The sequence below is a fragment of the Parasteatoda tepidariorum genome, chromosome 1 (assembly GCF_982258835.1).
Source record: "Parasteatoda tepidariorum strain Cologne lab strain chromosome 1, Ptep-v5.0, whole genome shotgun sequence".
Lineage (NCBI taxonomy): Eukaryota > Metazoa > Arthropoda > Arachnida > Araneae > Theridiidae > Parasteatoda > Parasteatoda tepidariorum.
The window spans coordinates 125,303,464-125,330,192 of record NC_141755.1 but is presented as its reverse complement, the minus strand read 5'-3'; the positions used below and the strand labels follow the sequence as shown (position 1 = coordinate 125,330,192).

The window sequence follows — 26,729 nt, the reverse complement described above, 5'->3', positions numbered from 1 at the left end:
ATCATCCCTTATCAAACCCAAAGTGGTGTCTCTTTCCCGACTTATCTTTAATCTTTACAAATTGATTTTCTTCATGGCCAGTGATGGAATCGTCCAGTAATCCGCTACAGTTATGATAAAACGAAACTGAAATTTTGTGTCTTTTTGAGATTTAGAAAGTAGGTAATGTATTAAAAGAGCAAAAAAGTTTTAAAATATGTATTACCTTAACTCAGAATGTATAAATTAAATAGAGATTATATATATATTAATACAATTAAGTATAAGTGAATTTTTTAGTAATCATTCCTCTCGAAACGTCTAAAATATGAACATAAAAACTATTCGCTTAGATATGAAAGAAATAATCAAAGCATGAAATGCTGTTTAGTAAATAAAACTTATAGGAAATCTGAGAAATTACAACAGTGCGTTTATATTCATCCAAGGAAAAAAATACTGATGAATAATATATCTAGCTGTAAATCCCTCTTTAATAAATCTTTCATCGAATTAAAATTGGGTTAGTTAAGTAAGCTGAGGATATAATTATTTAGTTGTATGTGCTTGTTCTTTTCATAACTCAATCCTCATAAGGTTATATTTCTTCAGGTCCCCAATTTTTTTTCTCCATTAGACTTATTTCACTATGTCACCATTTGGGGATATTTCCACATGAGAAGGGGAAGCAGGGATCCAATTCTTAAAGGGGACAAAATTAAAAGCCACAATATATCTTTAACATAAAAAAATATTATATCAACAAAAATACGAGTATTAATTATATTTATCTCTGTCTTGTTTTTAACTTTTAACAAATATATATCAATAATGGAAATTTTGTTTACTGGTCTGAAATATTGTTGGGGGGGGGGGGAGCTTTTAGAGACTTTTAATTATTGCGTGGGATGTATACCGACTTTCATCCATGCCAAGGATGCCCATGAGGGGAAGATTTCCATATTGTGATCTGCAGCTAAATAATAGCCAGGTCTTGACAGCTTCTGGGTAGAAGCCTATGAGAAATTTTAAAAAATTCACAGAAAGGGACCGACTGGGGATATTTCTGTATCATTATCTGTTCCTCCAACTGCAATCGCAACAGCGCCAAACAAATTTTAAAGAAAAGAAACATATAGAGGTTGCCCAGGGGTCAGTAGGTGTTATATTCTTAAAGAGTTGGTTCAAGTTTCTGATGGTTACTATGTTTAGTTTTTATAAGTACCCTGCAGTAACTATTCCTATAAGGTTAAAGGATTCATCCTTGTTTGAAAAAATATTTATTAAGGTTGAAATAAATGATGCTTTTATTACATTTGTATGCCTGTAAATCAACCATTTTTTAGAAATGTCAATTTTCAATAATCAACAAATAATTCTGTATGTTTATTCTAAGGGTTGCACAACCTTTTTGAGTGAATGGCCAATTGCACAGCAGGTTGAATAACAAAGGGGATCACACACATATTAAGGCATGTTTATGACAAATAACAAAAATTGAAAAGCACTCATTTTTTTATCAGTAAGCCTGGAATTTATTATTTATTAATATTTTCAGAAAATTAAATACTTTAAATTTTTAAAAATACTTTTTATTATTAAAATTAATTTAAAACTGAGAAAGACTGATACCGTGAACTCTGGATCACTTGAATCTGATAGGACTGACGAAAAACTTCGACATGTGGGAAGTTCGACTTACCGTTAGTTTCGGTTTTGGACTTTCAAAATCAGGGTTGGGTTTTTGACATGACAAGGGTATAATACTGGTTTAAACCGTCAAAAACCCGTCAAAAATGTCAAAAACTAAAGTTTGCCAAAAAAATATATAAACTTCAAAACTACCAACAGTTGCCATGCATTATATTGAAATTTAATTATACTATAGGTAATCAGCAGGTTTTAAAATATTTTTGAATTAAAATTAAGGTAAAATAACAGATTTAAAATCTCAGAAATTTATATTCAAATGCATGTGCAGAAAAATTTTGCACAAAATTTTTTTAAATATTTGTATTTTGAAAAAAAAAATTTTTTTTTTTGATACTTAAGAAAATTAAAAGTTTATTACTATGCATTTTTGACATATAAGGAACATATAACTAATATTTATAAGGAACTTACAAGCTATGTTGTATAAATACAAACTTGATACAAGTGTATGAAAAAAATTTTTAATGTTATACCGAATATCTTTATTATCCAGATTGTTAATTTGAATTTAAAAGTAGTTATATTTGTGAATAATGATAAATATAATTCATATTGTTTATTATATTTATTTATAATTATTACACTTATCATTTTAAAACAATTTTTACCTCTTAATTTTTTCCCCCACTTGTATTAAGAATACAAATAATGCATATCTTGAAAGCAAGAAGTAATTATTCAACAGCTGAATATTTAGATATTCAACAAAACTATGTATATAGTATTCAGCAAAATGAAATTCACAAGTATTTGGATAAACTAAATTTTCAGCATAGTAAATGAATAGGCTGAATATACTGTAAATCGACACTAACTACTCTGTGTATTTAACAGAAAGCACTTAAATTTGTATTGTCTTATGTTAAAAAGATTATTAAGAAGATTTAAAAGAATATTAAAAAGATTTTTCTTTAAAAGATGTCTAATGTGCAAAACTGCTAATGTTTATTTTTAAAAATGTCTAATTTTTAGTATAATCTATACTATACACTAAATTTGGTTATAAATAAATTTCTTAATAATATCACTGCAGATTTTCAATAACACATGAAAATGAATACATAATATTACAAAAGATGTGAGCTTTCAAAAGTACAAGATTTTGGTTACCATTCAAAATATAAGTGTTTCTTCAAAATTTTAAATTTATTTTTTCTAGAACATATTTAGAAACACTATCCTTTATAAAAAATATATAAATTTTTTGTATTAATTAAATTTCACATATGAATATAGGTTTTTGACATTTTCGACATTTTTGACAGTGAGGTTTTTGACGTGACGGTTTAAACCATGGTTTAAACTGTCAAAAACTGTCACATGTCAAAAACCTGCCAACCCTGTTCAAAATATTATCGGATGAATTAATTAATGCTTATTAATTACAAATCTTCTAAATGCTTACAATATTTAAGAAAAAGCTATAAAGTATAATATAATAACTTACTTTATTATTTGTACTACATTTTACGTTTTTTTGAAGTAATCTGTTACTTTACGTTGAAGTAATCCCTTTTGAGTCTCTAGAAACAGTGAATCTTCAATTTTCTGCAGGTGCACAAACATAGAATTATCAATACCTTCTCGACTCTCTAGAAACTTTTGAAGAACTTCAAGAGATGCACGCGCTTCAAGTATATTTGGGACTATTGTTTCTGAACCTTCTTCCTCAGCAGCACTGTCATAATTTTCTTCTGTGATCTGTATAAATTCTTAGTCGGAAATATCACCACAAACAGCAATGTTTTCATCGAAGTTTATGAAATCGGAGTTCTCAATTACTTCCTCATCTTGAAGCTCTTCTATCACAGGTTCACTCTGTGTTTCTTTAAAAAACCCTCACTTCCGGAAACAGTTTCTTATTGTCATTTCGCTTACATCATTAGTCCAAGCACTGGAAAGTAGCCTCATGGCTTCAAGTACATCAACTTTGAAAGAAATATTGTTTTCAATATCGTTTATCATTTTTCTGACAAGCCTTTTACGATAAGACTAATGGAAGCACTTTATGATACCCTGGTCCATCGGCTGCGACTTTGATGTTTTGTTTGGCGGGTGAAACTGCAAGTTTACTGCTTTCAAATTAGGTAGATCACTATGCGCTGTGCATTTATCCATAAAGAGTATCACTTTTCTTTTTTTAGCGAAGAATTTACGATCCAATTTTCTTACATAGTCTTCAAATAAAACTGATGTAATCCAAGACTTTTTGTTAGACTTGCAATCCAAAGGATGCGTTTTTACATTCTTGAAACATCGGGGATTTCATTATTTCCCGATAACAAGCAAGGGCAATTTCTCTGTCCCAGACGCATTTCCTCCAACTAGAGCAGTCAAACGTTCCTTGCTCATTTTACCCCCTGAGCAGTTTTCATCCTTAAACATCATAGTCTTATTTGGAAGACATTTAAAAAATAAACCCATTTCATCAATATTGAAAAGATCATTTTCACTGTATCCTTGAAGTAAATTTGGTAACGTTTTATTTAACCACTGTTCACATACTTCAAGAGGGACAGCTTTAGCTTCTCCATGAAGAGTGCGAAAGACAATATTGTGTCTGCTCTTGAATTTTTCTAGCCACCCAGCACTAGCGTGAAAATTGTCTATTTTTAACAGTTTAGCAAAATCTATCGCTTTCTCACGTAGCAAAACACCACTTATGGGAGTAGCATTTTCTCGATTTCTGTACTGCTGAAACCATTTCAGAGGAGCTGATTCCACCTGGGGAAAGGCACACATCTTCATTCTTTTAGACAGTGGGTTCATAGATTCATATCGTTTAAGGATATTTTCTCTTTTAATATCGTAGAAAGGGTATTCGGGAGAATTCCATACTTCAACGCTATATCTTTCTTCTTCATGTTTGGATTTCTGTCTACATCATTAATAAGATTAATTTTATCTTCCAAGTTGAGAGTTTTTAATTTTCGCTTCGACATCTTTAGAGGTAAACACTTCTTCCATACAATCTCTAACAGCAAATCATAAGCATAAAGCTTGTTCAGACCAGATTACTCATTCCCCACACGGGCCACAGGTGTTACTAATCCCTCTCTCACTCTGACTAAACTTGTTCTGACCAGTTGAGTGTATTGTGTGTAGTCTATTGTGTGTGTGTTGCAAAGGAATGACAAGATATCTGCTCCTAGGTTTTTTTTCTTGCTTTAAAAGACCCAGTAATCTTTTTAAAAAAAAATCTAGTTAAAGGGAGTAAAATTCGAGTAATCGAGAATAATTAACTTGAAATTGAAGATTAAAGGGTCGGGACCTCATTAAAAGAATCAAGTTATTGTAATATTCGAGTTATTGTACTTTGAGTTATAGCGAATTGACTGTACTTTTTTTATAAAAAGGAATTTCCCTTTTTTTTAAAAACTGATATATTCAAAAAAATTTAAAAACTGAATAAAAGAAATGTATTTTCTTTCTTTCTTTCTTTATTTTTTTTGCAAGAAAGAAAATCTTCACAGAATGAAAGTATGAAAAATAAACCAATCAATAGATTTTGATGAGTTATATAAATTCAAATTAAATATTTAATTAAAGAAAATTTTTAGGGTTTAAACAAAAACCAAAGATTAAAATAAAACTGTTATAGTGAAAATAAAATTGAATATTTATTTGGTATTATACTTCAGTTATTATTTCTATTTCTTGAATTATTAAAGGTTTCATGAATTTTTAATATGAAATGTTTTCCTTTTATTTATTTTTTTTTCTGAAAAAATCACCCAAGTTACAAAAACTTAAAAAATTTTTTTTACGAACAGTGAGCTGCTTAAAAATCCACGTTTCCGATACTTCTCGAATGCAATTACATTGTATTAAAATATCGAGATTCTGTATCACATTGTATTAAAAAATTGGAATACCTGGCTGTGTCGAAAAAAATAATTGTATTGACAATGAAATAAGACACAAAATTGCATCAAAATTTAAATGTAAGTTTAAAAACTCGCATAACATAATAACGTTTGTGAATTGTAGTTGGAAAAAATGAGATCATCAAAATCACATGGTAAAACGTTTCAATTATTGCATTAAAAAAATCGTAATTGCTTAAATTACGATGAAATCAGCATGAGTAAAGCATTTCGATGAGTAATAAATTAAATGCCTTATCAAGACAGGCCCTCATACTCCTGCTACATAAAAATCTGATCACAGGGGTTTGTCTAGGTTTTTTTGAGAGGTACCTATTTCATGAAAATTTAGGCATAATTTGTGAAAATTGAAAGTTACATAAAAAAATCAACACAAAAATAGGGTAATGTAAGTAAATATTTTCAAAAATATTTAAATATTTTAATAGTATTTTGTGAAACTACTGCTTTCCCTAAAGTTGAACGGGTGAAAGTACCGCTAAACGGTTGGAAATTCGCCCTGGACAGACCCCTGGATCATTAGATCAAATGTAATTGAGTGGTTTTCGCTTAAATTTTGCCTACTGTTTATTTAATCAAAATAATATATTCCTTTAAAATATGTGGAAAAAATTAATTTTTGTCTGTTTACTGTTATCTTTTTGTAACCTATTTATTTTTCGCTTCTTGCGCATACGCAATTCAGATCTTTGTATGCAATTTTGAGAGTGTTAAAAATTTTGTTCTTATGACACAGAAGACGTCATTTTTTTACTTATATTAAATTTTTTAAAATTCCCATTCCATTTATTTTTTTCTCCGTAATTTTAAAACAAATTATTGAATTGTAAAATATTGGTTCAAGAAATATTCACTATGTTTTACTAAAAAAGAAATTTTTGTTATGCTTTCTTTGAGGCAAATAACTTTAGAATCTTTAATTTTAATCCATAGGATCTCCATTTCAATCTTTTTCAATGATGTACTACAGTACAGTGAATTGAATCCAAACTTTATCCCTGACCCAGTATCAGTATTCTAGGTGTACCCTGGAATTCCGGGTTTTTCTTATTTCTCTAGGAGCAGGGCATGTGGTTTTCTTCGTGGAATTCCGCATTTCTTGTAACTATTAATTCGCGGATTTCCTTGAATCAAAACTTATTCAACAAAATTTTCATCTCAATCTAAAATTTAAATTTATAAACAATTGCTAATTGGCGTCAACGAGACGTTTTCATACACTCCTCTGCAATTTTACATTTTATTTATTACTTTTTATTTTTTTTGGTTTGTTGGATATTCATCGTTTTTAATATTTGAAACTTTGTCAGAATCTGCTAATATAGTGATTCATTATTCCCTCGACTTTAACATCAAACGCCGATTTACGCATTTACCCGATTTAAAAATCGTACCTCTCGTTTCGTTTTCACTGGATTTAAAAATCCAATATCGCAATTTGTATTTAAAAATTTTTGAAATTAATATCGCGATCGTATTCACTCGAATTTAAAATCCAGCGACTCCAGTCGTATTCGCGGGATCTAAAAATCTTGCATCGTGATTCGTATTTACGCATTTCAAAAATCCAATATTGGGATTTGTAATATTGCGTTCCCAAGTCCACTATCACGATTTGTATTTTCATGTTCTTAAAATACAATAGCGTGATTCATATTCATAAAATTTTTAAATCCAATGTTGTGATTCTTGTTAGAACTAAATTTTTCTTAAAAACTTAAATGATTTGCTATAAAAGTGTGATATACTTCAGTGGTAAATAATGTAATTATAAATCTTAGCTCAAAAAATTATATAAATTGATGTCTATGTATCGAGTTTTTGCTTATAAAATTTTCAAGGTCCCTGGCTCTTTATAGCACATGAACTATCAACTCAAGAGGAAAAATATTTTTACGTTGGAGAGAAAGAGAATGAGTTCAAACTAAGGAAATTTCAGCGTTTGGAACTTCGTTTATCCATCATTTTCTATTCTTTAAATCAGGGATGGGCAAACTTTTTGGGTCGTGGGCCAAAAATCTAGAAAAAAAAGTTTGGTGGGCCGAGTAAAAACTTCCGAAATAAAATAAAGTCAATTCATCATTGAGTGCACGTCACTCCACATCAACTTTGCGTTTTTTAGTTGCCATTTTGGGATAAAAAATGTTTACAAATAACTCAAAAAGGCAGTAGCCATGACATTGTATGTGTGCAACTTTTCCATACGCAGTAAATTATGTTAGAACTCGTGCCGGCAGAAAAATCCGTTCGTTGGAACTTAAAACGCGTAGTCAGCCTCATGTGAAGTACAATTCACCTATATTAGATTTCATATGTCTGCTCCTCGAGAAAGACAAATACTAGTTGGAGCTAATCTACAGTTATTCTATAAAGAACTTTTGCTGTTAACATTTTACCAGTTAAAGCTGTTTGTGCTAACTATTTTAATTAATTTATGTCTTGTAGAACAAAAATAGAGAAAGTGAAAAGGTCATCAGTACTTTGTTAAAAAAGAAATCAACAAAAATAGTTTTAAACAAAGTAGATATATTCGCAACTAATCGGCTAGTTAAAATTTTGTCCGCGGGCCGGATAAAATCTTCCGGCGGGCCACAGTTGGCCCGCGGGCCGTAGTTTCCCCATCCCTGCTTTAAATTATGAATGAATTTGAAACAGAATTTGCAGATATTTTGCTACTTTATAGTATCCTTTTAAACTTTTGTTATAACTTTTAAAAATCTTGACCATTACTATTTTTGATGATTTTTTTTTATTCTTTAGGTGGAGTGTCTGAATATAAGAACAAGCAATCATTAACCATACAGGAAGTAAAGAAAGAAAAATTCAAAACGATGCCTTCTGATGATTCTACTTCAAATTCAGGCACTAATGATCGCTTACAAGAAAGTACCACTTCAGGTGGTCTTCAGGTACAAAGTAAAATTATGTGTATGTTTTGTACAGACCTTAGAGGCATGTTTGTGTAGATGTTTATAAGATATCTATTATATAGCATCAATAATATGCAGCAACACTGATATAACATTCAGTCTAATTTTCTGTAAAGTTATAGTTTTGAAAGAATATCTTAAATATTGTAATGTGTTATTACTATCTATTTATTACGTTCTGAAAAATTTAATATAAAATTATGTTTTAGATTTATGTTTTAGAAATAAAATATCAGCAAATATGCTCTTACAGTCTTACTCGTCAATTACCATACTACTAATCTCATGGTGCATAGCGTTTTTAAAATGTTCTTAAAGGTGCTTATTTTTGATTTTAATTTTTTAAACGCCTTTAAAGGCCTCCCTTTTCCGAAAATGATATATATTTTTTTATTGTGTCGATTTTCGCCACTTATTATGCAAACACGTGCTTTTCAACATTGTTCTATTCAACGTTCTCACAGTTCATTCTACCACAATTCATTTCGGCCTATTATCGATCCATAGTGTATGCAAGTGGCAATTATTTTACATGTTTTATAAGTTCTTGCGAGTCCGCATGTGCGTCTACTGAGTTGACTTTGGTGAGATTCTTGCACTCTCATGTGTAACTCAGCTGCATTTTGCTAGATATTCTCAATTTCAGGCCCATTTTCCTCCCTCTGATATTGAATTGAAATATCTTTCGATCTTTTTATGGTGACTTATATAATCAAGAAAAGAGTTCTTTGTCAGAAAGTAGTTATTTTATCATGATCACGTAAAGTCTTTGAAATTCATTTCGCATTTTGATAAGATATATAGTGCTTAAAAATATTTTTTAAATGCTTAAAAAGTACTTGAAAGGCACTTATTTTTTGTGAAAAGGTGCCCTGAATCTTAAAATTCTGTCAGCTTCCAAAAAACTTTTTTTTTTTTAAACTAGTAGCAAGAAAAATGTAGCTAAATAAATTTTACGTTTGAGGCTAGATGCAAAAATTTGCAAGTCAAAAGAATATCGCATTTTAAAAGTCTATTTCAAAGATCATGTTGAAATTCCTCGTGCTAATAACTAATGAGAAAGCGATTTAGAATGAAATTGCTTTGAATTGAGTGAGTCTACTCAGAATGGTATGTCATTATGCTATTGTACGATTACAAAAACGTGGAGGATAATTTGTGGCAATAAGTGCTGAATAAAAAATCAGCTAGACGACTTGAATTTACACCGATATGGTCGTGAATAGAGTTCCATATAAAAATGCAATTACTCAAATTCGAAATTCGTCTATCGTTACAGTCGCATATATAAAAGATCAGGTTTTTAAAAGTTAGTTGGAAATTTCTAACAATAATTGCTGGATAAAGCATTAAAAATTTTGACAAATTTAGAATGAAAGTAATCATGTTAAAAAGTGATTATTTAAATGCGTGAGTCAAAATTTTACAAGTAATAATTTTCTATTAAAAATATTGGGATTTCAAAAACTATGTAGCAATGCATCATGGTAACTGCAAAAAACAAAAAGAACTACAAGCTTTTAAAATTATTGCTAAATCTTCACGCCTGAAGAGCATTAAAAAAAGATAGCACCTTTTGAAATCTGTGTGGCAATCAAGTTAATGAATTTGAAAGAACCATACAAAAATTTGTTTACAATAGAAGCCGGCAAATGTTTTGAATAATTTTTGGCACTTAACTTAGACATCTCTGTTGTCTTAGGGTAAATATCCTAAATTCATAATTTTTCCGCTTACCCTGAGCAGCTCAGACTGTGAATCTTATACTGTATTTGCATGCCTGTCAAGTCTCCTGTATTTTACGACTATCTCCTGTTTACCCGTATATTCTGAAATTTTTCCGTATTTGTTGAAGAAATTTGAAAAATAAAATTGATGATAAAATATCCGCTGATGGCAAAAATACTTCTCTTATTCCTCAACAGATGGTGCGTTCTAATGAGGTGAACCAGGTTCAAATCCCAACGGCGGTCGGTCGACATGAATTCCGCACCCGGCTCGCACCGACCGCAGTGTCGACGTAAAATATCCTTGCTGGTGGAATCAAGAGTCCCCTTACCGTCAGGCTGACCGTGGGAGTTCTTCGTGGTTTTCCATTCCACGTGACGCAAATGCGAGTTAGTTCCATTCCATGAAAGCAAATCTCTCCCAATACTCGATCCAGGAGTTTCCTCGTCCTCTAGAGTAGGTTTAAAAGGACGAGGCTACGAAGTCGAACACCGGTTGTCGTAAACACCGAATCGGGTCGGCCGTTCGACGACGGTCATAAAATAAAATAATTATAAATATTGGTTTTAAAAAAATCTTGTTTAGATTAAGATTTATATTGCTGAATGTAAAGTGCTTCTTTCATTTGTATTTCTCTTTACATGAAAATGTTATTTTATTTCAGTATTCATTGATTGGTGGCCACAATATTTGGGAATGGCTCTTTCTTGTGATTGGAACTTGGAATGTTGCTATTCTTCAGGCTTCATCTGGTGTGGCTCTTGCACAGTGTGAACTACATCATACGCTCTTGTCTGCAGAATTCTCTACAGAAGTCATTGTTATTCTGGTTTCTGGTGAGCATTTTATCCTCTTAGGTTTATATCTAATTAGAATTCCCAGCTAATATCATTAGGTAATATATCATCGAGCAGCGGAACTTCCTTACATTTTATAGATAATGAGCCCTTTCTAAGATTACAATTCTACGCTCCATATTTGTGTAATGAAATTAACAATTACGAAAAAAAGATTATTTTATTGTGTCTAAATTTAAAAAAAAACTGCTTCCCTCCCCCCCATAGAGAACTATTACTGACTGATGGGAAGGTTCTTAGTTTAAAATATCATAGTATATTAAATAATAAAAATTTCAGAAAAACAATGAAGCAGAATAGAAAAAAAAATGTTAAATGAGAGAGGAATAATTTGCAGGTAAACAATTTATTCTAATTTTAAAACAATTCGAATTTTAAAGTTAAAATTACAAATTCAAATTCTAGATTGCCAGTTTGTAATGTTTGGATGATCGACATTAACTATTAATTTCAAAATGTCCTTATTCTATATTTAAAAAAAACCTATGATAGTTTCTATCATGTATTAATATTTAAAGCACTGAAAACTAAAATTACTTTTTCTGCAAAATACTAAAGTGGATTTTAAAATATTTGGTTTGAAATATCAAGATTTATCTTTATCTTGGAATAAAAATACTGAAATTCATTATTTCTCTTAATTTTTAAGAGTGTCCAGTTATTATATATATATATATTGGGCCGGGCAAGGTTAACTCAGCCTTTCATCCTTTCAGTGGGTCGATAAATGAGTACCGAGCATGCTTGGGAACTAAACACTGGGGGTTCCGTGCAAAGTTGGCCAGTTTCTGCCAAGGTGGTTAAAACTGGCATAGCAGAAACCCTTTTCTGCCACATTTGTGACAGAAACTGGCAGAAATTCAGAAAATGGCATAAAAGTAAGTATTGACATATAATGGATAATTCATAGAAAAGACAATTAAAAGTTAAACGAAGTACAATTTATTTACAAAATTATCACCGTTCAAAATCAAATATTACATTGTTTGCACTCTGCAGTAATCTGTAACAAAAGACAAGTTTTGATGCAGTTTCTAAACCTAAACAATTTCTTAATTTGCTATGCACGAACGAGAAATTTGAGAAGCTTCTCTCAAGTCCAGCAGAGCTAGCAGGTATTTGCCATCAAGGAACAAGCAAGATTTGTGAAACTGTCATCTATTGCATATTTTTTAAAACTGAATCACCATGTAGCAGCTGGGGTAGTTGTCAAAACTTGACTGGAAAAATAAGATTCAGGAAATGGGGCCGATTTGTTTTGCAAAGCTATGACATAAGGTACAAAATCTGGGTTAAAATTGGCGAGTAAAATTCTGGCACTTTCTTCTTGAACACATGATAATTTCAATCCCAAATACTTTGGATGCAGCATATAAGCTAGCAAATGATAATAAGTAACTGCCTGTTTAAATCTGTATGTCACTTCTTTTTCATAAACAGCCATAAGATTCTCTTCCTTTGTTAGATTAATCAAAATATCACAAGCATTTGCAATTGAACAGTTCTCCTTCTGAACTAAATCAAGGGCAATAGCGATGGGTTTTATCTGTAGCAGCAGGTGTATGACTTCTTTGTTGATCATCTGATTATTTATGACCTGAACAATTCCTTTGTCATTGATATCATGTTCTTCAAGTATCTGAAAATAATATTGCTGATTTTTTACAAATGATTCTAAGCAATCCACCTGACTATTCCACCGTGTATTACAAGGTAGATGTGGTTTCACAGCATTCGAATACTCCTTAAGTCATGCTCCAGTCCTAATTCTAATAAATTATGTCTTGAAAAGAAAAAAACTATTTGAAAATATTTCTATTCAGTTATGTTAAGAGTTAAATGATAATAATTACTGAATTTCAAAGTTTAATATAATAAACAAATATCTAGTATTTATATTTATATTTATTATTAAATTACTTTATTCTTTATTTTATATAACCAACCAACCTTTATTTTATATAATGAACCAAGGTCAAGAAAACTGAGAAGGGCACAATAGGCCTTGGCCCTCTATGGGCTGTCGAGCTACTGAGTTTAGTTTCATATATATATATATATATATATATATATATATATATATATATATATATATATATATATATATATATATATATATGTATATATATATATATATATATATATATATATATATATATATATATATATATATATACAGTATATATATGTATGATTGAAGGATTCATTGTTAGGAATTCAAGCATGTTATGAAATTTAATCAACCATCAAGTCATGGTGATGAATTCTGAGATCATACACTAGCGTATCATGGCATCCTCTTTTATTTGATCTTAAAAATGATCCATTCTAATATGTCACCAAAATTTTAAATGGTATTTTTGTTTCTAGACATCCTAATTTAAGGTATATTTTTTAAGGAGGTTTTGAATTAGGTTTTGTTTTGTTTAATTTTGTTTTGTTATTGAGGTTTTAATTTAGTATTGGTATGATTAACTAATTGATAGTGTAACAAGTTATTGATGCAACAGTGATCTTTACAAATTTTTCAGTACTCTTTTAATAAAGTTTAACTGGTTAAAATGTTCTGTTTTAAACAAAGTTATTCTTAAGTAAAACTAGTTATTATTATTTTGCCTTAATCATTCTTAAGTTGAGCAATGTTTTAAAATTATTGTGTTCTAGTGATTGCTCTTGGATTTGCTGTGTATGGAGTTCATGAGGAGCACCAATATGATATGTTTCTCCACATTGTTTTTGCCACCATTGCTGATTTTTTTAGTTACTTTGCTGCTGAGAAAAAATGTCACTCTTGTTTAAAACTTGTAAGTATGCTCTAGATTTCTTTGAGGATTCATTTTGTGGGAGATCATCAACCTTCATCTCTGAAAAGATATCCCACCGTAGAATCATGTTAACGTGTCTTATATACTAGTAAATTGTATTTTAGTAGTGGTAGATAGATACACTACAGTACTCCCCTACCAGAATTCTGTCTGTGACAGAATTCGATGAACGGATACCACTAGTCGATTCATTGCTGTTCTGCGAGAAGCCGGGGGAACTGTATTGAGATCAACGTACTTTTTGAGTGCTTATACTGAGAGCTGTATTGAGTACACGGTCATGGTCGCTCTCGTGTCGCCTTCGGTAGTCGAGTGTACTGCTGTACAGGATCGTGACTAAAAAGCAGCAGCGTGAGGAGGACAACGTCGCAGTCACAAGTAGCAAGTCAACTGTTCAATGTGGACCATCCATCGAAGTAGGCATGTTCAGATCGAAGTTACTGTCGAGGTAGACACATTAACTCAATTCTACGATGAGGTACCTTTTCGTAAACGAAGGTCTACGTTGTCGATAACAACTCTCCCCACAGTTTCAATAAATTCTCATATGAAAATCTTTACTTCATTTTGTTTATATTTATTAATTTTTGAAAATTAATTAAGGTGTTCTGTAAAAAAAACATTTCTTCAAACATAAAGAAAATGATGCGTCCTCTTTAAAATTATCTCAATTAAAATGTTTTTAATCATTTAGAATTTATGAGATTGCTCTTGTGAGATAGTCAGTGTATTTATTGCCAGAAATTTTTGTCCAAATGATAGTTTCATCAAAACATGCTAATTTGTTCATTTATTGTTTACGTATATTGCTGTAACATAACTGCATTGTTTTAAATTTCATAACGTAATAAATCACGTAATAACATATATGTTTATTTCACGTAATAAATAAACGTACCTTGAGTCAATGAAAATGATGTTTAATAAATCACTTTTGTAATAATTTTTTTATGTTTTAGGTTTCATTTTATGTTGCAGTTTTATTGACTGTTACAAATAGTTTTGTTGCTTATAAAGCTACTCATGCTTCAGACTGGACAGAATTTAAAATAATTGGTGCTTCTGAATCTCTTGCTGGTCAGTATAGATCTTTTTTTCTCTTAGCTCAGAAGTTAATCATGGATATACAATTTTTAATGAATGAATCAGGAGCAGCTTGGAAATGAATGTTAGTTCTTCAAATCAAATGAGAAATTCTCAGGCATGCTGAAATGTCGAGAAAACAAACATTTCATAAAAAAACTCCTCATGATTGATATTTTGATTTAAATCTCTATGTTGTCCAAAGCATTATGTGAAAGAAATTTTGATTTAATGAAAGCAATAAATTTTATTCGACAAGCAATTTAAGCTTTTGAAATGCTCGAGATTAACGATAGAGCGTATGAGAAAACATTATAAAGGTAACTTTTAAATCTCAAAATTTGAATGTTTGAATTTTAGTGACAGCACTAAGTTAAAATGTTTGCCGTGGAAGAAATGGATCGATAGCAAAGTAATTCTGAAATCTTAAAATCAGATTAATAGATAACAATAATTCATTGACACATGATAAACAAGTCTGATCTGAATATATTTGGAATCGAAATATTGGAAAATCGGCTGCGTCATTGCTTTTTAGAGAGAAGATCTCTGCAATTTTTTTTAACATTTTCATGTCTCTCATAGACATCCATGGAATATGTTTTAATAAACGCATGGGCAATTCCTGAGAGTATTCGGGCGGCACTGAATAGTTAGAAAACTTTTGCCATTCTGCTAAAGCTGAAACAGGGTTGCCATCCCACAGTGAAAACCTCGAAAATACAAGGAATTAAAAAAATTATCTGAAATAACAGGGAATTTTGAATTTTTCTTTATAAACTGGGAAAATACATAGAATTTTTATTTCTTATTTTCTTCTTTTACAAAATGTTGATCTCTACGGAGTTTTTAAAGATACTTCAGCTATACTATGTATACTATTTCATTTGCTTTGTTATTATTTTTTTTAATGTATGTTGAACTGTTTTTCCAGCAATTAAAACTACAGTAGACGCCGCTTAATGTGATCACGGTTAATGTTATCAATCGTTTAATGTTATCAAAATCGCTTAGTCCCGTCCGCTTATATCAAAATACATTGAAAAATCATCGTTTATTGTAATCAAATGTTCGTTTATTGTTATCAGTTTATAGGTAAATTTTATTTTCCTGAAATCAATAAAAACAAGAAGGAAAACTTTTTTTGTGTTTTGTGAAGTGTTTCCTGAAACTTACCAAAAGTTCAAACGGGGCTGGTATATTATCTTTTAAACATGTGTTATTATGAGGGGGGGGGGGTATTTTGCCATTTTCGGTCAAGCATTGCAAAATTCCGCCGCACTGTACGATTTCAAATTCCCGGAAATCCTAAATAAAGAGAAAAGAAGACCTGCCAGTAACGAGTCAATGTTTGTCACGAGCACCTTTTCAGAAGAACTAAACAATGTGACAGATGATATGTTCCAGCCGCTATGGGAAGGGGGTAAGGGGTGACCTTCAAAAGAGAACATTGTTTCGGGTATACCACTTGATCTTGGCAGGTCCCTTACTGAATCGCTATTGGTCAAACAATAAAATGGGGAGGGGGATAGTGAAACTGCAACATCTAAGTGTTTAAAAGACGAAAAAAAATTCATTTTTTAGCTTAATTTTTTTTTCGTTTATTGTAATCAATCGGTTATTGTTATCAAATCAGGTTCATCCCGATGTGATCACATTAAGCGGCGTCTACTGTAGTATATTAGTCATCCTAATATAGCTCACACAATTTGCACAATGATTGTCGTGTTTCCTCTTAATATAGTGGGTATAATATGTGTGCATTGATCTTCATATTTGATTGGTAACCCTGTGAAAGAGGCCTTATGAATTCAATTTGTATGCATAAAAGAAAGAGATTAAAACATTTTAAATATTTCTTTAATGAAATAACCTCTAAAAGACTGGAATCCAAGACCAATGGTTGTAATAGCAATGGCTATAGCGTAACCAGAGTGCCGAATGAAAAACAAGAAAGTAAAAGAAGCAAGGAAAAAAAAATATTCGGAAATATTTAAAAAATAATCCATGTAAAGCTTCTTCATACCTCCTATTTTAAGTTCTGTAATAATTACTTTGTTCTTCTAAAAATGCTTTGAATCGCATAGTTATTTTGAAACAAAAAAGAAGCAAAGGAAACTTTAAGAGTTTCCTCCTTAAATCTGGTTGTTATTTCATTTGTCCTTGTTGGGTTATAAAGAAAACCCTTCTGTTGCGACACATTTAGGTAGTCCCATTTTATATACCGTAACTCTCTAAGGGTTGAGCCCCTGGCTAACATTGTACAGATATTTTCCTGCTATGCACTATTTTTATATTTAATAATGCAGAGAAACTGAGTTTTTGCTACAGGAAAGCATAGAACTGAAAGTTAGGGATAGGGGGGAGCGTGACTAACACTCAGAGGTTTAAACTGTCTTTAAACAAATTACCTTTTCTACTATTTGATTTCTGAATTTTCTATTCTAAATATTGCAAGAATTATGAGTATGAACTACAAAACTCTAATATGAATATTCCAAGTTTTGAAAAGATTTAGATCTTAGTTTTATAACGAATCATTTGAAACATTTCATTTGTTATTACTAAATTTATTACTATTACTATTACTAAGTTAACTAATTACTGAGGTTTTGGTTCAACTGAAACTTTTATTTGATTTTGAAATCTTATTTTATACCATTTTATATAAATATTTCTGTCTAATGTTTGCATTTTGAGTTTAGTAAGTTTTAAATTGGTTAAGTAAGTTTGTAAGTCTAATTTGGACCATAGAACAAGTTTCATAAAATTTATTCTTATATTTATAAACTGTTAAGTAATTCTACTAAACATTCCATTTGTGACCTATTCTTTCTGTTATTGATTTGTTTGTAATATTTGTTGTTAGAAATTTGAGCAGACAACCGCAATATTGAATCTTTTCAATGATTTGGAACATTCTAATCTGTTTTAAAGTATGTATTAATAAAGTAAATGCAACTGAATAATTGTATAATTTATTGTTAGGGAGAAGAAAAGGGAGCTTTGTCTGTAGTAATTATACGTAACATAATGATATTATTTTATTTTATGACCAGCATTTTTTTTTGATGAAACAAACTCTCTTTTGTATTAGATGGAGTGGAAAGCTACCAAAATATTTCGAACAGCAACCGATGATCCGTCTACGACCATCCTCCACTCCTGGGATTTTGAACCTGGGTCACCTCATTTGACGCTCTATGTTAATGATTACAAAAATACTGCTTACACTTAAGCCACAATTTTCTGTTGAGCTTACCATCAACAACATCAACGACCTACAAATATGGTATGTGGAGCCAAGAAGGCTCAATAGAGCGTTTGCCTTCTAATGAGGCGGACTGGTTTCGAATCCCAGTCGAAACAAATTCCTCATCCTACTTGCACCGACCACAGTGCTGATGTAAAATATCCTCAGTGGTAGACTGATCATGGGTTAGAGTCCCCTTACCGTCAGACTAAATGTGGGAGGTTCTCGTGATCTTCCTCTCCATGTAACGCAAATGCGGGCTAGCTCCATCAAAAAGTCCTCCATGAATTCAAATTTCTCCCAATACTTGATCCAGGAGTTCCTTTGTCTTCTGGATTGGGTTAAAAATGACAAGGTTATGGAGTTGAGCATTAGAAGTCGTAAACCCATAAAATTGGGTCGGCTATTCGACAACGGTTATAAAATAAAATAAAATATGGTATGTAAGGGCCAGGATAGCCTGGTTGGTAGGCCACTGGGCCCATGTCCGAAAGGGCGTGTGTTGGATCCAAGTCAACCGAACACTCCCCGTGTAGTAAATGGTGACTGATGCACGTTAAATATGTTAAGTCACAAAGTCCTCCATGTTCTCATTACAAATCATACCTCTGGGGGTACTGATCCGAGATTTTTCTTGCCTTCTGGATTGATGCAAAGTTACAGGACTACGGAGTTGTCAGCTGTTCGACGAACAATTCGTTTTACATTAGTAGTATTAAACCCAAAAAATTTGATCAACGACGGTTATTAAACAAAATATGGCATTTTCAAAGCTATCTCAGATCTCTACATTACTTATTTAGGGTAGCTCCACAACTGAGAAATTTTTTTTTTTAAAAATGATAGAGAGATATTGGAGAAACGAATTATTTTTACAAATTCTAATAAAAAATATTTTTGTAAATTAAGTAAAATGTATATTGATATTAAATTTCTGTACAGTGTCGATTGATGACCGCAATGATTGATCAAATCTCCACATCATAATTCCTAAATTTAAAGTGAAATTAAAAGCTTTTCCATTAAATTTTTGTCTTCACTTTTTATATTTTTCTCAGTTGTAACCACCCTGATATTTCAGAAATTGCAATTGCTACAAATTTTTCACTATTTTTATGAGCTTCTTTAGTTTCAATTACGGAAAGCTTTTGCAACTACAGAAAAATTTTGCTTCTTAATTTTTTTTGTGTCTCTTTTTCTCTGGTTGGTTTCTTTTAATTTGTGAATGACCCTTTGTTTGTGTAACTTTGCAATTTAAGAACGAACCAGTTTTTACCAGATGTTCTTTATTAGAGTTATGAAAATCAAAGTATTTTTTTTATACATTGGAATTTAAAAATAAGAAAGAATATCAAGTTAGAACATAAAACTCTGGGATAATCAATAGAATGCCATTATTGCTAGTCACATATTTATAAAGTATTTATTACCTGATGAATCTAGAAATGAAGTTACTAATTTTTCTTCAAGTGATATCACAACTACTAAATTTAATAGCATTTATATTTTCTAGCTATGTATAGAAAACAATGCTGTTTCCTTTCTCTTTTGAAGTTTGATGCTTTATTTGTGGTATGTGTTTTTTAATAGTATCTTTTTTGGTTATTTCTCCTGTAAGTCTAATAAAGGCTTTTATGTCAGATTACAAAAAATTATGATAGAATGTTATAAAATCTTATTCTGATTGAAAATTTTTTTTTTACAAGTGAGATATATAATTAAGTTACATTAAAAATCATTATTTAAATTTATTCAGAGTGCAACCAAAGTTTTAGGCATACATATTTAAATGAATGCATATTTTTTCTTATTATTTTGCTGGAATTGATAGAAAAATTAACCAGTTTCTAAAAAAATAAAACAGAAAAAGATAATACTCACATTTATACCTATTTATTTAAATAGGTATAAATGTGAGTATTATCTTTTTCTGTTTTATTTTTTATTGCCACAAAAGTTTAGAAACAGATGACAATATTAGGTCGGAGAAAACAAAATTTTAATAATTGATTGAAAAATCTTGTTTTTTTTCTTCTTTTTAACCAATTGTCACAGGGATTCTATATCAATATTGATTTTACTTAGCATTACTTTTGCTACTTTGCTTTTACATTTAATTTTACTTTGTTTTTAATGAAATTATTAAAGATTTGTAACTTGCAAAAATATTCTGAAATTACAATGTTACATTATTTTAAGGTTGCACAATGTTAAAATTTATATATATATATTTCATGATTTTGCTATGAAATTTTCTAGACTTGTTTAATTTTTATACCTTCTGATTGATTTGTAAACTGCAAAAAAAAAAGTTTTTTGAGAACTGTAGCGGCAACTACACAAAGCCTCCTAACTCACCCCGGTCTGACGTGTTCACATTTTTACACAGTGACTATGAGACTATAAATCCTGGACAAAATTCCATCCTGATAATAGAAAACATACTCCTCCACGTTGGTAACTATGGAGTAGAGGCACTTCTTGACAGAAGGCATCTGTGTCTCGTTCCATTGAAATGTACTGGAATGATTGTGTGTTGGCAATTGTTTAAAGTTTATGACACTTTTGCCATGACGGTCAGAGCATCCAGCTAGTTACAATCTCAGCCAATAACGTATCACCTCCAAGAGTTTTTATTTTTTAGTTAATTATAGGAAGTAAATGGATCAATGTTATTTCTCAGACATAATGCTAATTGCAGTGCAATACTATCCTTCATTTTTTTCATACTAAAACGTTCTCCTTTTTAGGTGATCTGTGCTATATACAGTTTTCCTATATCATTAGATTTTCCTAACATAAGGAACCTTTATTTGCTCATTAGTTTAATCTTCATGTATTCATTCATGAGCTGGTGCTGTGGAAAAGTAACGGTAAGTGAAGTATCTTGCTTTCAGTTGGTTTTTGAACCAGAGCTTATTTGCTTTTTTTCCCAATGTGAATACTGGCGTCCAACTTTTGGACATCCCTGCTAATGTTAAGGAATATGCTCTTATCTGGTTAAAAGTATTTGGACTCCCAGTGGTATGGAACGTCTTGATTAATAGGATGTCGGTCCCCCCCTTTTGCATCGATGACAGCCTTCTGGGAAGACTTTCCACCAGTTTTAAATAGAAATTGACGTCCATCAACATCTGTGTTTGCAGTGAGGATTTGGCTGGCTACGTAATCTGCATTCAAAGGTGTGTTCTATGGCAGTGTTCCTCAACCTTTTTATCACCGTGGACCTGCCAACGTTTGATAATTTTACATCAGCCCGTTTAAATATACCTTCAAAATCAAATACAGTTACACCAAAAAATAAACATAAAGTGATTTACCATTTTTACTAATAGAATGTTAAAGCAATGAGTCACGATCGAGAGATGAGACAAAGTTCTTCATTGGTTCCAATGTAAGTTTCTTGCCTCGTTTTCGTGTTTTATTTATATTTACAGTTGTGGTGATTGTTTTTTTTTTATTAAAACTAATTGAAAGAGAAAATAGATGCGGTGGTTTTCTTTTTCTTTTTTTACTTTTTAAAACATTAAAAAATACTACCTTCGGGGGGGGGGCCTTTTTTTTAAATAAATAAAATTTTAATGGAACACAAATATTTTTAATTTGGATTAGAAACCTAGGAATTTAAATTCAGTTTCAATGAAATGGGTGGCCCGGTACAATTTGGTCCGCGAGGAACACTGTTTTAGAACACTTATTTCGTCAAACCACGTCTGTGCAAGCCTCATTGTGTGAATGGCAGAGAAATGGGACAAAATATTGATATAGAGTTGGGAGTGCAACATGGTTCACGTACATCTCAGAGTTCCAACCGCACGAACTAACGGACCCACACCTTTATGCTACCACCGCCATAACAACCGGTTGTTCGGATGCTTTTGACCAGATAGTGTATGTTGCTTTCCTCTTGTATTGAACATTCTATATACGGGATGTCTCCTAACTTTCTCTCGGTTATAGAAACATGGTTGCAATTGAAAAACAATTTCTAAATTAAGTTAATTTTCATCGTACAATTGTTTTGGTAAGCTTTTAGAAAAGTTATACCTTCATGCTCTTTATGTACTCTAAAACTTAGTTAAAGAACAAATTCACAAATAATGACCTACGCCATATTTGCACAAAGAAAGAGGAGAAAGAAATCATCTGTTTAAGGGACTGTATCGATGTGGCATTACATCTTGGAACCACTATCAAAACTTACCTTGCTGGGCGTTCATTTCAAACGTATTTTGAATGAATTTGTAGATGCTTTGATACGTTAAGATGAATGTTTTTCTCTTATCATTAGATAAATGAAATATTTGAAATTTAATGTATGAAAAATTAAATTGAAATATCTAAGAATGAAAGATTTTTCACATGGAGTGAATCGTATATTTATTCATGTTTGGTTAAAATGATCAAAAGCTATTTACATTTATAAATGAATAAGTGAACCATATTGATGGGAATGAAGTAGTATTTAATTCATTTTAATAAGTTTATCAAGAAGGTGTTTTCTATTTCTTATAAATGTGAGAGAAGTAACAATTTTAATTCCAATTTATTCTTTTTAATTTCAATAAAACTTTCTCTTAATAATATGAAGCAAATATATGAGAGTTTCTCTACCAAAACTAAAATTTATGTTATAAACTAAATGCATTGAAGATCTCAATGAAGTAAAAAATATATTTATTTTGTTACAGATAATTCACAATGACACATTTACTTCACGATGCTGGGGCCAGGATACGCCTTTCTAAATCAATAATAGCTCTAATTTAATACAATGCATACTTTTTCGTCAAGAGCAGACATATCTTGCCAGAAGTAGCTGTTAAATAAGGCTGATGGATTTTATACAGTTACGTTTTAAGAGCCTTTTTAATATTCTGGTTGAAAATTAAATGGGTGGGCTTTTTTTTAAATTGTCTTCTTTAAGGCCGGGATAGCCTGGTCAGCAGGGCACTGGGCCCGTGCTTGATATCTGCCAGCTGAAGACTACCCCTGTAGTAAATGGTGACTGATGCACGCTTAATCTGATGGATCACTAAGTCCTCCATATTCCCATAACAAATCATACCTCTGGGGGTACTGATCTAGGAGTTTCCTTGTCTTCTAGATTGGTTCAAAATTACAAGGCTACGGATGATTTAAAAATGAGGACCATCTTCTTAACAATAAGATTTACAAAGCTAATAAATCAATTTTGCATAAATTATTTTATTTACTTTCCCGGGATAAATATCCCTCCTTCGTAGCCAACGAAAATGTATTTGCCCAAAAACATGCTATATAGTGGAGGTGCTACCTCCACTATACACTAGAACTGGACCATCCCCCATCATGTAACAAACTAATAAAAAAAATTTCAAATAATTCATTCCATTATGCATTTCTCTGGAAAAATTTATGATTAAATCTAATTACTATCTCATTTTTATTGAATGATTTTCAACTTTTTTTTCTTCTAAGGATTCCTCAAATTAAGTTCTAAGTATATTTCATATTGGACATAAATTTTAAATTATTCAGTTTAACTATTACTTATTTAAAAATAGCATTTTGTAATAAAGCTAGCTGGCATTCAAAATTATTTGAAAACAGATAGGTTTGTTCTTTTGACTAGTTATTAGCTTTTTTCTACAATAAATAAATAAGTAAGTAATAATAATAAATAAATGGGTTAGATGTCTTCAAGTAAAAATGTTTGCTGCTTTTGAATCAGAATTTAAGAGAAAATAAGTTGTGTTTTGAAAAAAAAAAAAAAAAAAAATAGTGTAAAAGGAAAAGTTAATATTTTTAAAAATAAGTAAAGCTAGTTCTGAATTAAAAGTTCTTATGCAAAATATTAGTTGTTTTATTTTAAAATAGCACTTTTTTTTTCAATTTGAATATTCTTTTTATTCAAATATGTAGAACTTTATGGGGTTAAATGCACATAGAGTGTGATATAAATTGAGTTATAAAAATTTTATTTCTTAAATTGTGTAGGTTTGCAAGGAAGATAAATATTTAGCATCTGGATTCATTGTGTTGTGTATCACTTATCCTTGCTTATTGATCTACCAGGTAATTAAAATTTATTCATTTAAAGGAACATTTCTCCTTTCAATTTAAAAAAAATGATGCTCCATTGTTTAAACTATTAGCATTCTAGTTTTCCATACATATTAGTACTGTTATTTTTAAGTGTTATGTTTCTTGTTGTTAAGGTGCAAAACATAGACCTTTTTCTTGACTTTTTTTTCTTTTTATTTGTTTGTTCTTTCTTTTAATTGACTCGCAGTAAACATTCAAAATGTAAGATAAAAAGTTTCTTAACATAAATGTAGAAAAAAGATGTAGGAAAGCTTTTTGGCATTAATTTATATTGATAAGCTTGATTGGTATTGATATGATTATTATTGCTAAGCCTCCGTTTTTCTGAAGCTTATATTTCAACATCAAACTAATCCTTAGTATTGTTTCCATGTAGCTACTTTACAAATTTCCACTCGAGGACAAGACAATAAACTTTTTATTGCCTCCATGGAAAACATTGTGTTTTTCACAAAAGAAAGCTTCCTTGAACAGTTTGAAAATTTTGCATTTCATTGAAAGGTGACCATAGAACAGGAAAAATCGGGGAATTTTATCAATTGGTTTGAGAAATAAACTAAAGTACACAAAAAGTCGTGGAAAATTAATAAATTAATGTTTCAAGTACCTGTAAAGATTGTTATTTTTTCCAAAAAATTAGGCTTTGTAACAATTATTATGACATCAGCTACAAAAATTTGATGATAACATCAGTGGTAAAGTGAGGGTTTTTTCTCTTCCGTGTTTAGGGTTTGTCAACAAATTCTTTGTTATATTTCTCTGCTTTATAAGTTTTTGATTCTTTAATAATGCAAGAAATACAGGAAAATCAGGAATTGTCATGAAATTTTAGGAAATTTCTTAAAAATCATAATAAAACTTCAAAATTGTTTAAAACAATGAGCAAACTCTGACTGTCTTGAATGCCCTCCCCTCACCCCCAGGAGGGCATTGGAAAAATATAAATATATTTTCACATGAATGGAAGTAATTTGAAATGAGAAATCATTTTTTTTAGTTTATAATTTTTAGTAAATACTAGGATATTTTCTTGCATTTTTAAGGGCTGTGTTAGGACCCAGATTTTGAAGTTATCAAATCAGGGCTCTTTTTTCTTTCTTTAATATCTTCATCAAACTACATTTTTGTGATATTCTTTTTTTTATCATTTTTGCAGGTTTACATGTCAAAAACTCGTAAGATGTCTGATGAAAATCAAGTTTTCTATCTACAAGCTCAATTTATATGTATGTGTGTTAGCATTTCATTAAACACTTATTGCTGTTCATTTTTAATCCTATCTATGCATATTTTGAGGACTGAAAATGTAGAAATGCTTTTAATTCAGCGTCAATTATCATCTTTAAATACACTTGACTTCTTGTCTAGATTAATATTTCAAGTTTCTCTTCTGAAAACTTATAGAAAGAAAAAAATGCTCCTTAATTTTTGATTTTGCTTTTAGATACTGTACAGAATTGCTATTATAAACTGTTAAATAAGAGAAAATATTCACACCAAACATTTCTCCAAAAATAATTGTTTAACTAACAAAATTCTATGACATGTACTGATAAACTAGCAATTCATAAAAACAAACCAGTCAATTGCCTGTCAGAAGATGTGCCCTATTCATTTTGCCGCCAAGCTTTAATGTGAATTTTTTTTCCCCGTATTGGATCGAGGTTTTTCGATTTGCCTTTGTTGGCTGCTTTCCAGTTTTCCATATTGTATGTCGACAATCACTATAACAATAGTGCAGATGACTATAAAAGATAAACTATTTAACTCTATGAACTTTATACGGGAAAATTTGCGTGATACACCTTGCAATGAAATTGCTCAGTATAATCGCTTAAATCGGATTTACTGTGATGTCAGCAATTATTCAGTTGTGAAAATCACCTTAACCGAAATTTATGTACCCCCGGTTTATTGGGTTATATCTTTTAACGACTATGGCAGGATTGCACATCATTTTTACCCCAGCCATATGACATAGACAGCTGGTACCCATCTCTCCAACCGACGAGAAGACTTTCAGCCACTGCAGGTTTACCGTGCCCTTTGCTGGGTATACATGCCAGTCATTTTATCGGCTTCCGGGATTGAAGGTGGGACCTCCCCAGCTGGCCCACCAGAGGTGTAAGCGATTAGACAGGCAGGAAAGTTATGTAGATACTTGTGAAAATGGGAGTTTGCAAAAAGATTATTATTGTTATAATCTGTGCTTCAGGAGGTAGAGCGTTTGCTTTCTAATGAGAAGAAACATAATTCAAGTCTCAGCCATGGCTGGTGGATTCAAATTCCACATCGAACACGTTGCTGACGTAAAATATCTTGGTGGTAGACGAATAGTGGGCTCCCTTGCCGTCAGGTTTTCATGGCTTTCCTCTCCATGTAACGAA

The 26,729-nt window shown here is 30.9% G+C and overlaps 1 protein-coding gene across 9 annotated transcripts in view; it reads left to right on the top strand.

The window, feature by feature from the left end:
- LOC107447796 (uncharacterized) overlaps positions 1-26,729 on the top strand; it is a 39,749-nt gene continuing 13,020 nt past the window's right edge. For 5 of the 9 annotated variants that reach the window (XR_015429470.1, XR_015429469.1, XR_015429474.1 and 2 more), the window contains exons 1-9: positions 1-158; positions 8,340-8,488; positions 10,902-11,073; positions 13,759-13,898; positions 14,879-14,996; positions 19,769-19,827; positions 21,006-21,128; positions 24,235-24,312; positions 25,499-25,568. Coding sequence is in view for 4 of the 9 variants with exons in the window: in XM_016062814.4 (XP_015918300.1) it covers positions 8,411-8,488; positions 10,902-11,073; positions 13,759-13,898; positions 14,879-14,996; positions 19,769-19,827; positions 21,006-21,128; positions 24,235-24,312; positions 25,499-25,568 (838 nt within the window). In the remaining 5 variants the exon portion in view is untranslated. Of the gene's footprint in view, positions 163-8,339; positions 8,489-10,901; positions 11,074-13,758; positions 13,899-14,878; positions 14,997-19,768; positions 19,828-21,005; positions 21,129-24,234; positions 24,313-25,498; positions 25,569-26,729 lie in introns of all 9 variants that reach the window. The other 4 variants (XR_015429472.1, XR_015429475.1, XM_016062815.4 and 1 more) reach the window with 1 other exon arrangement.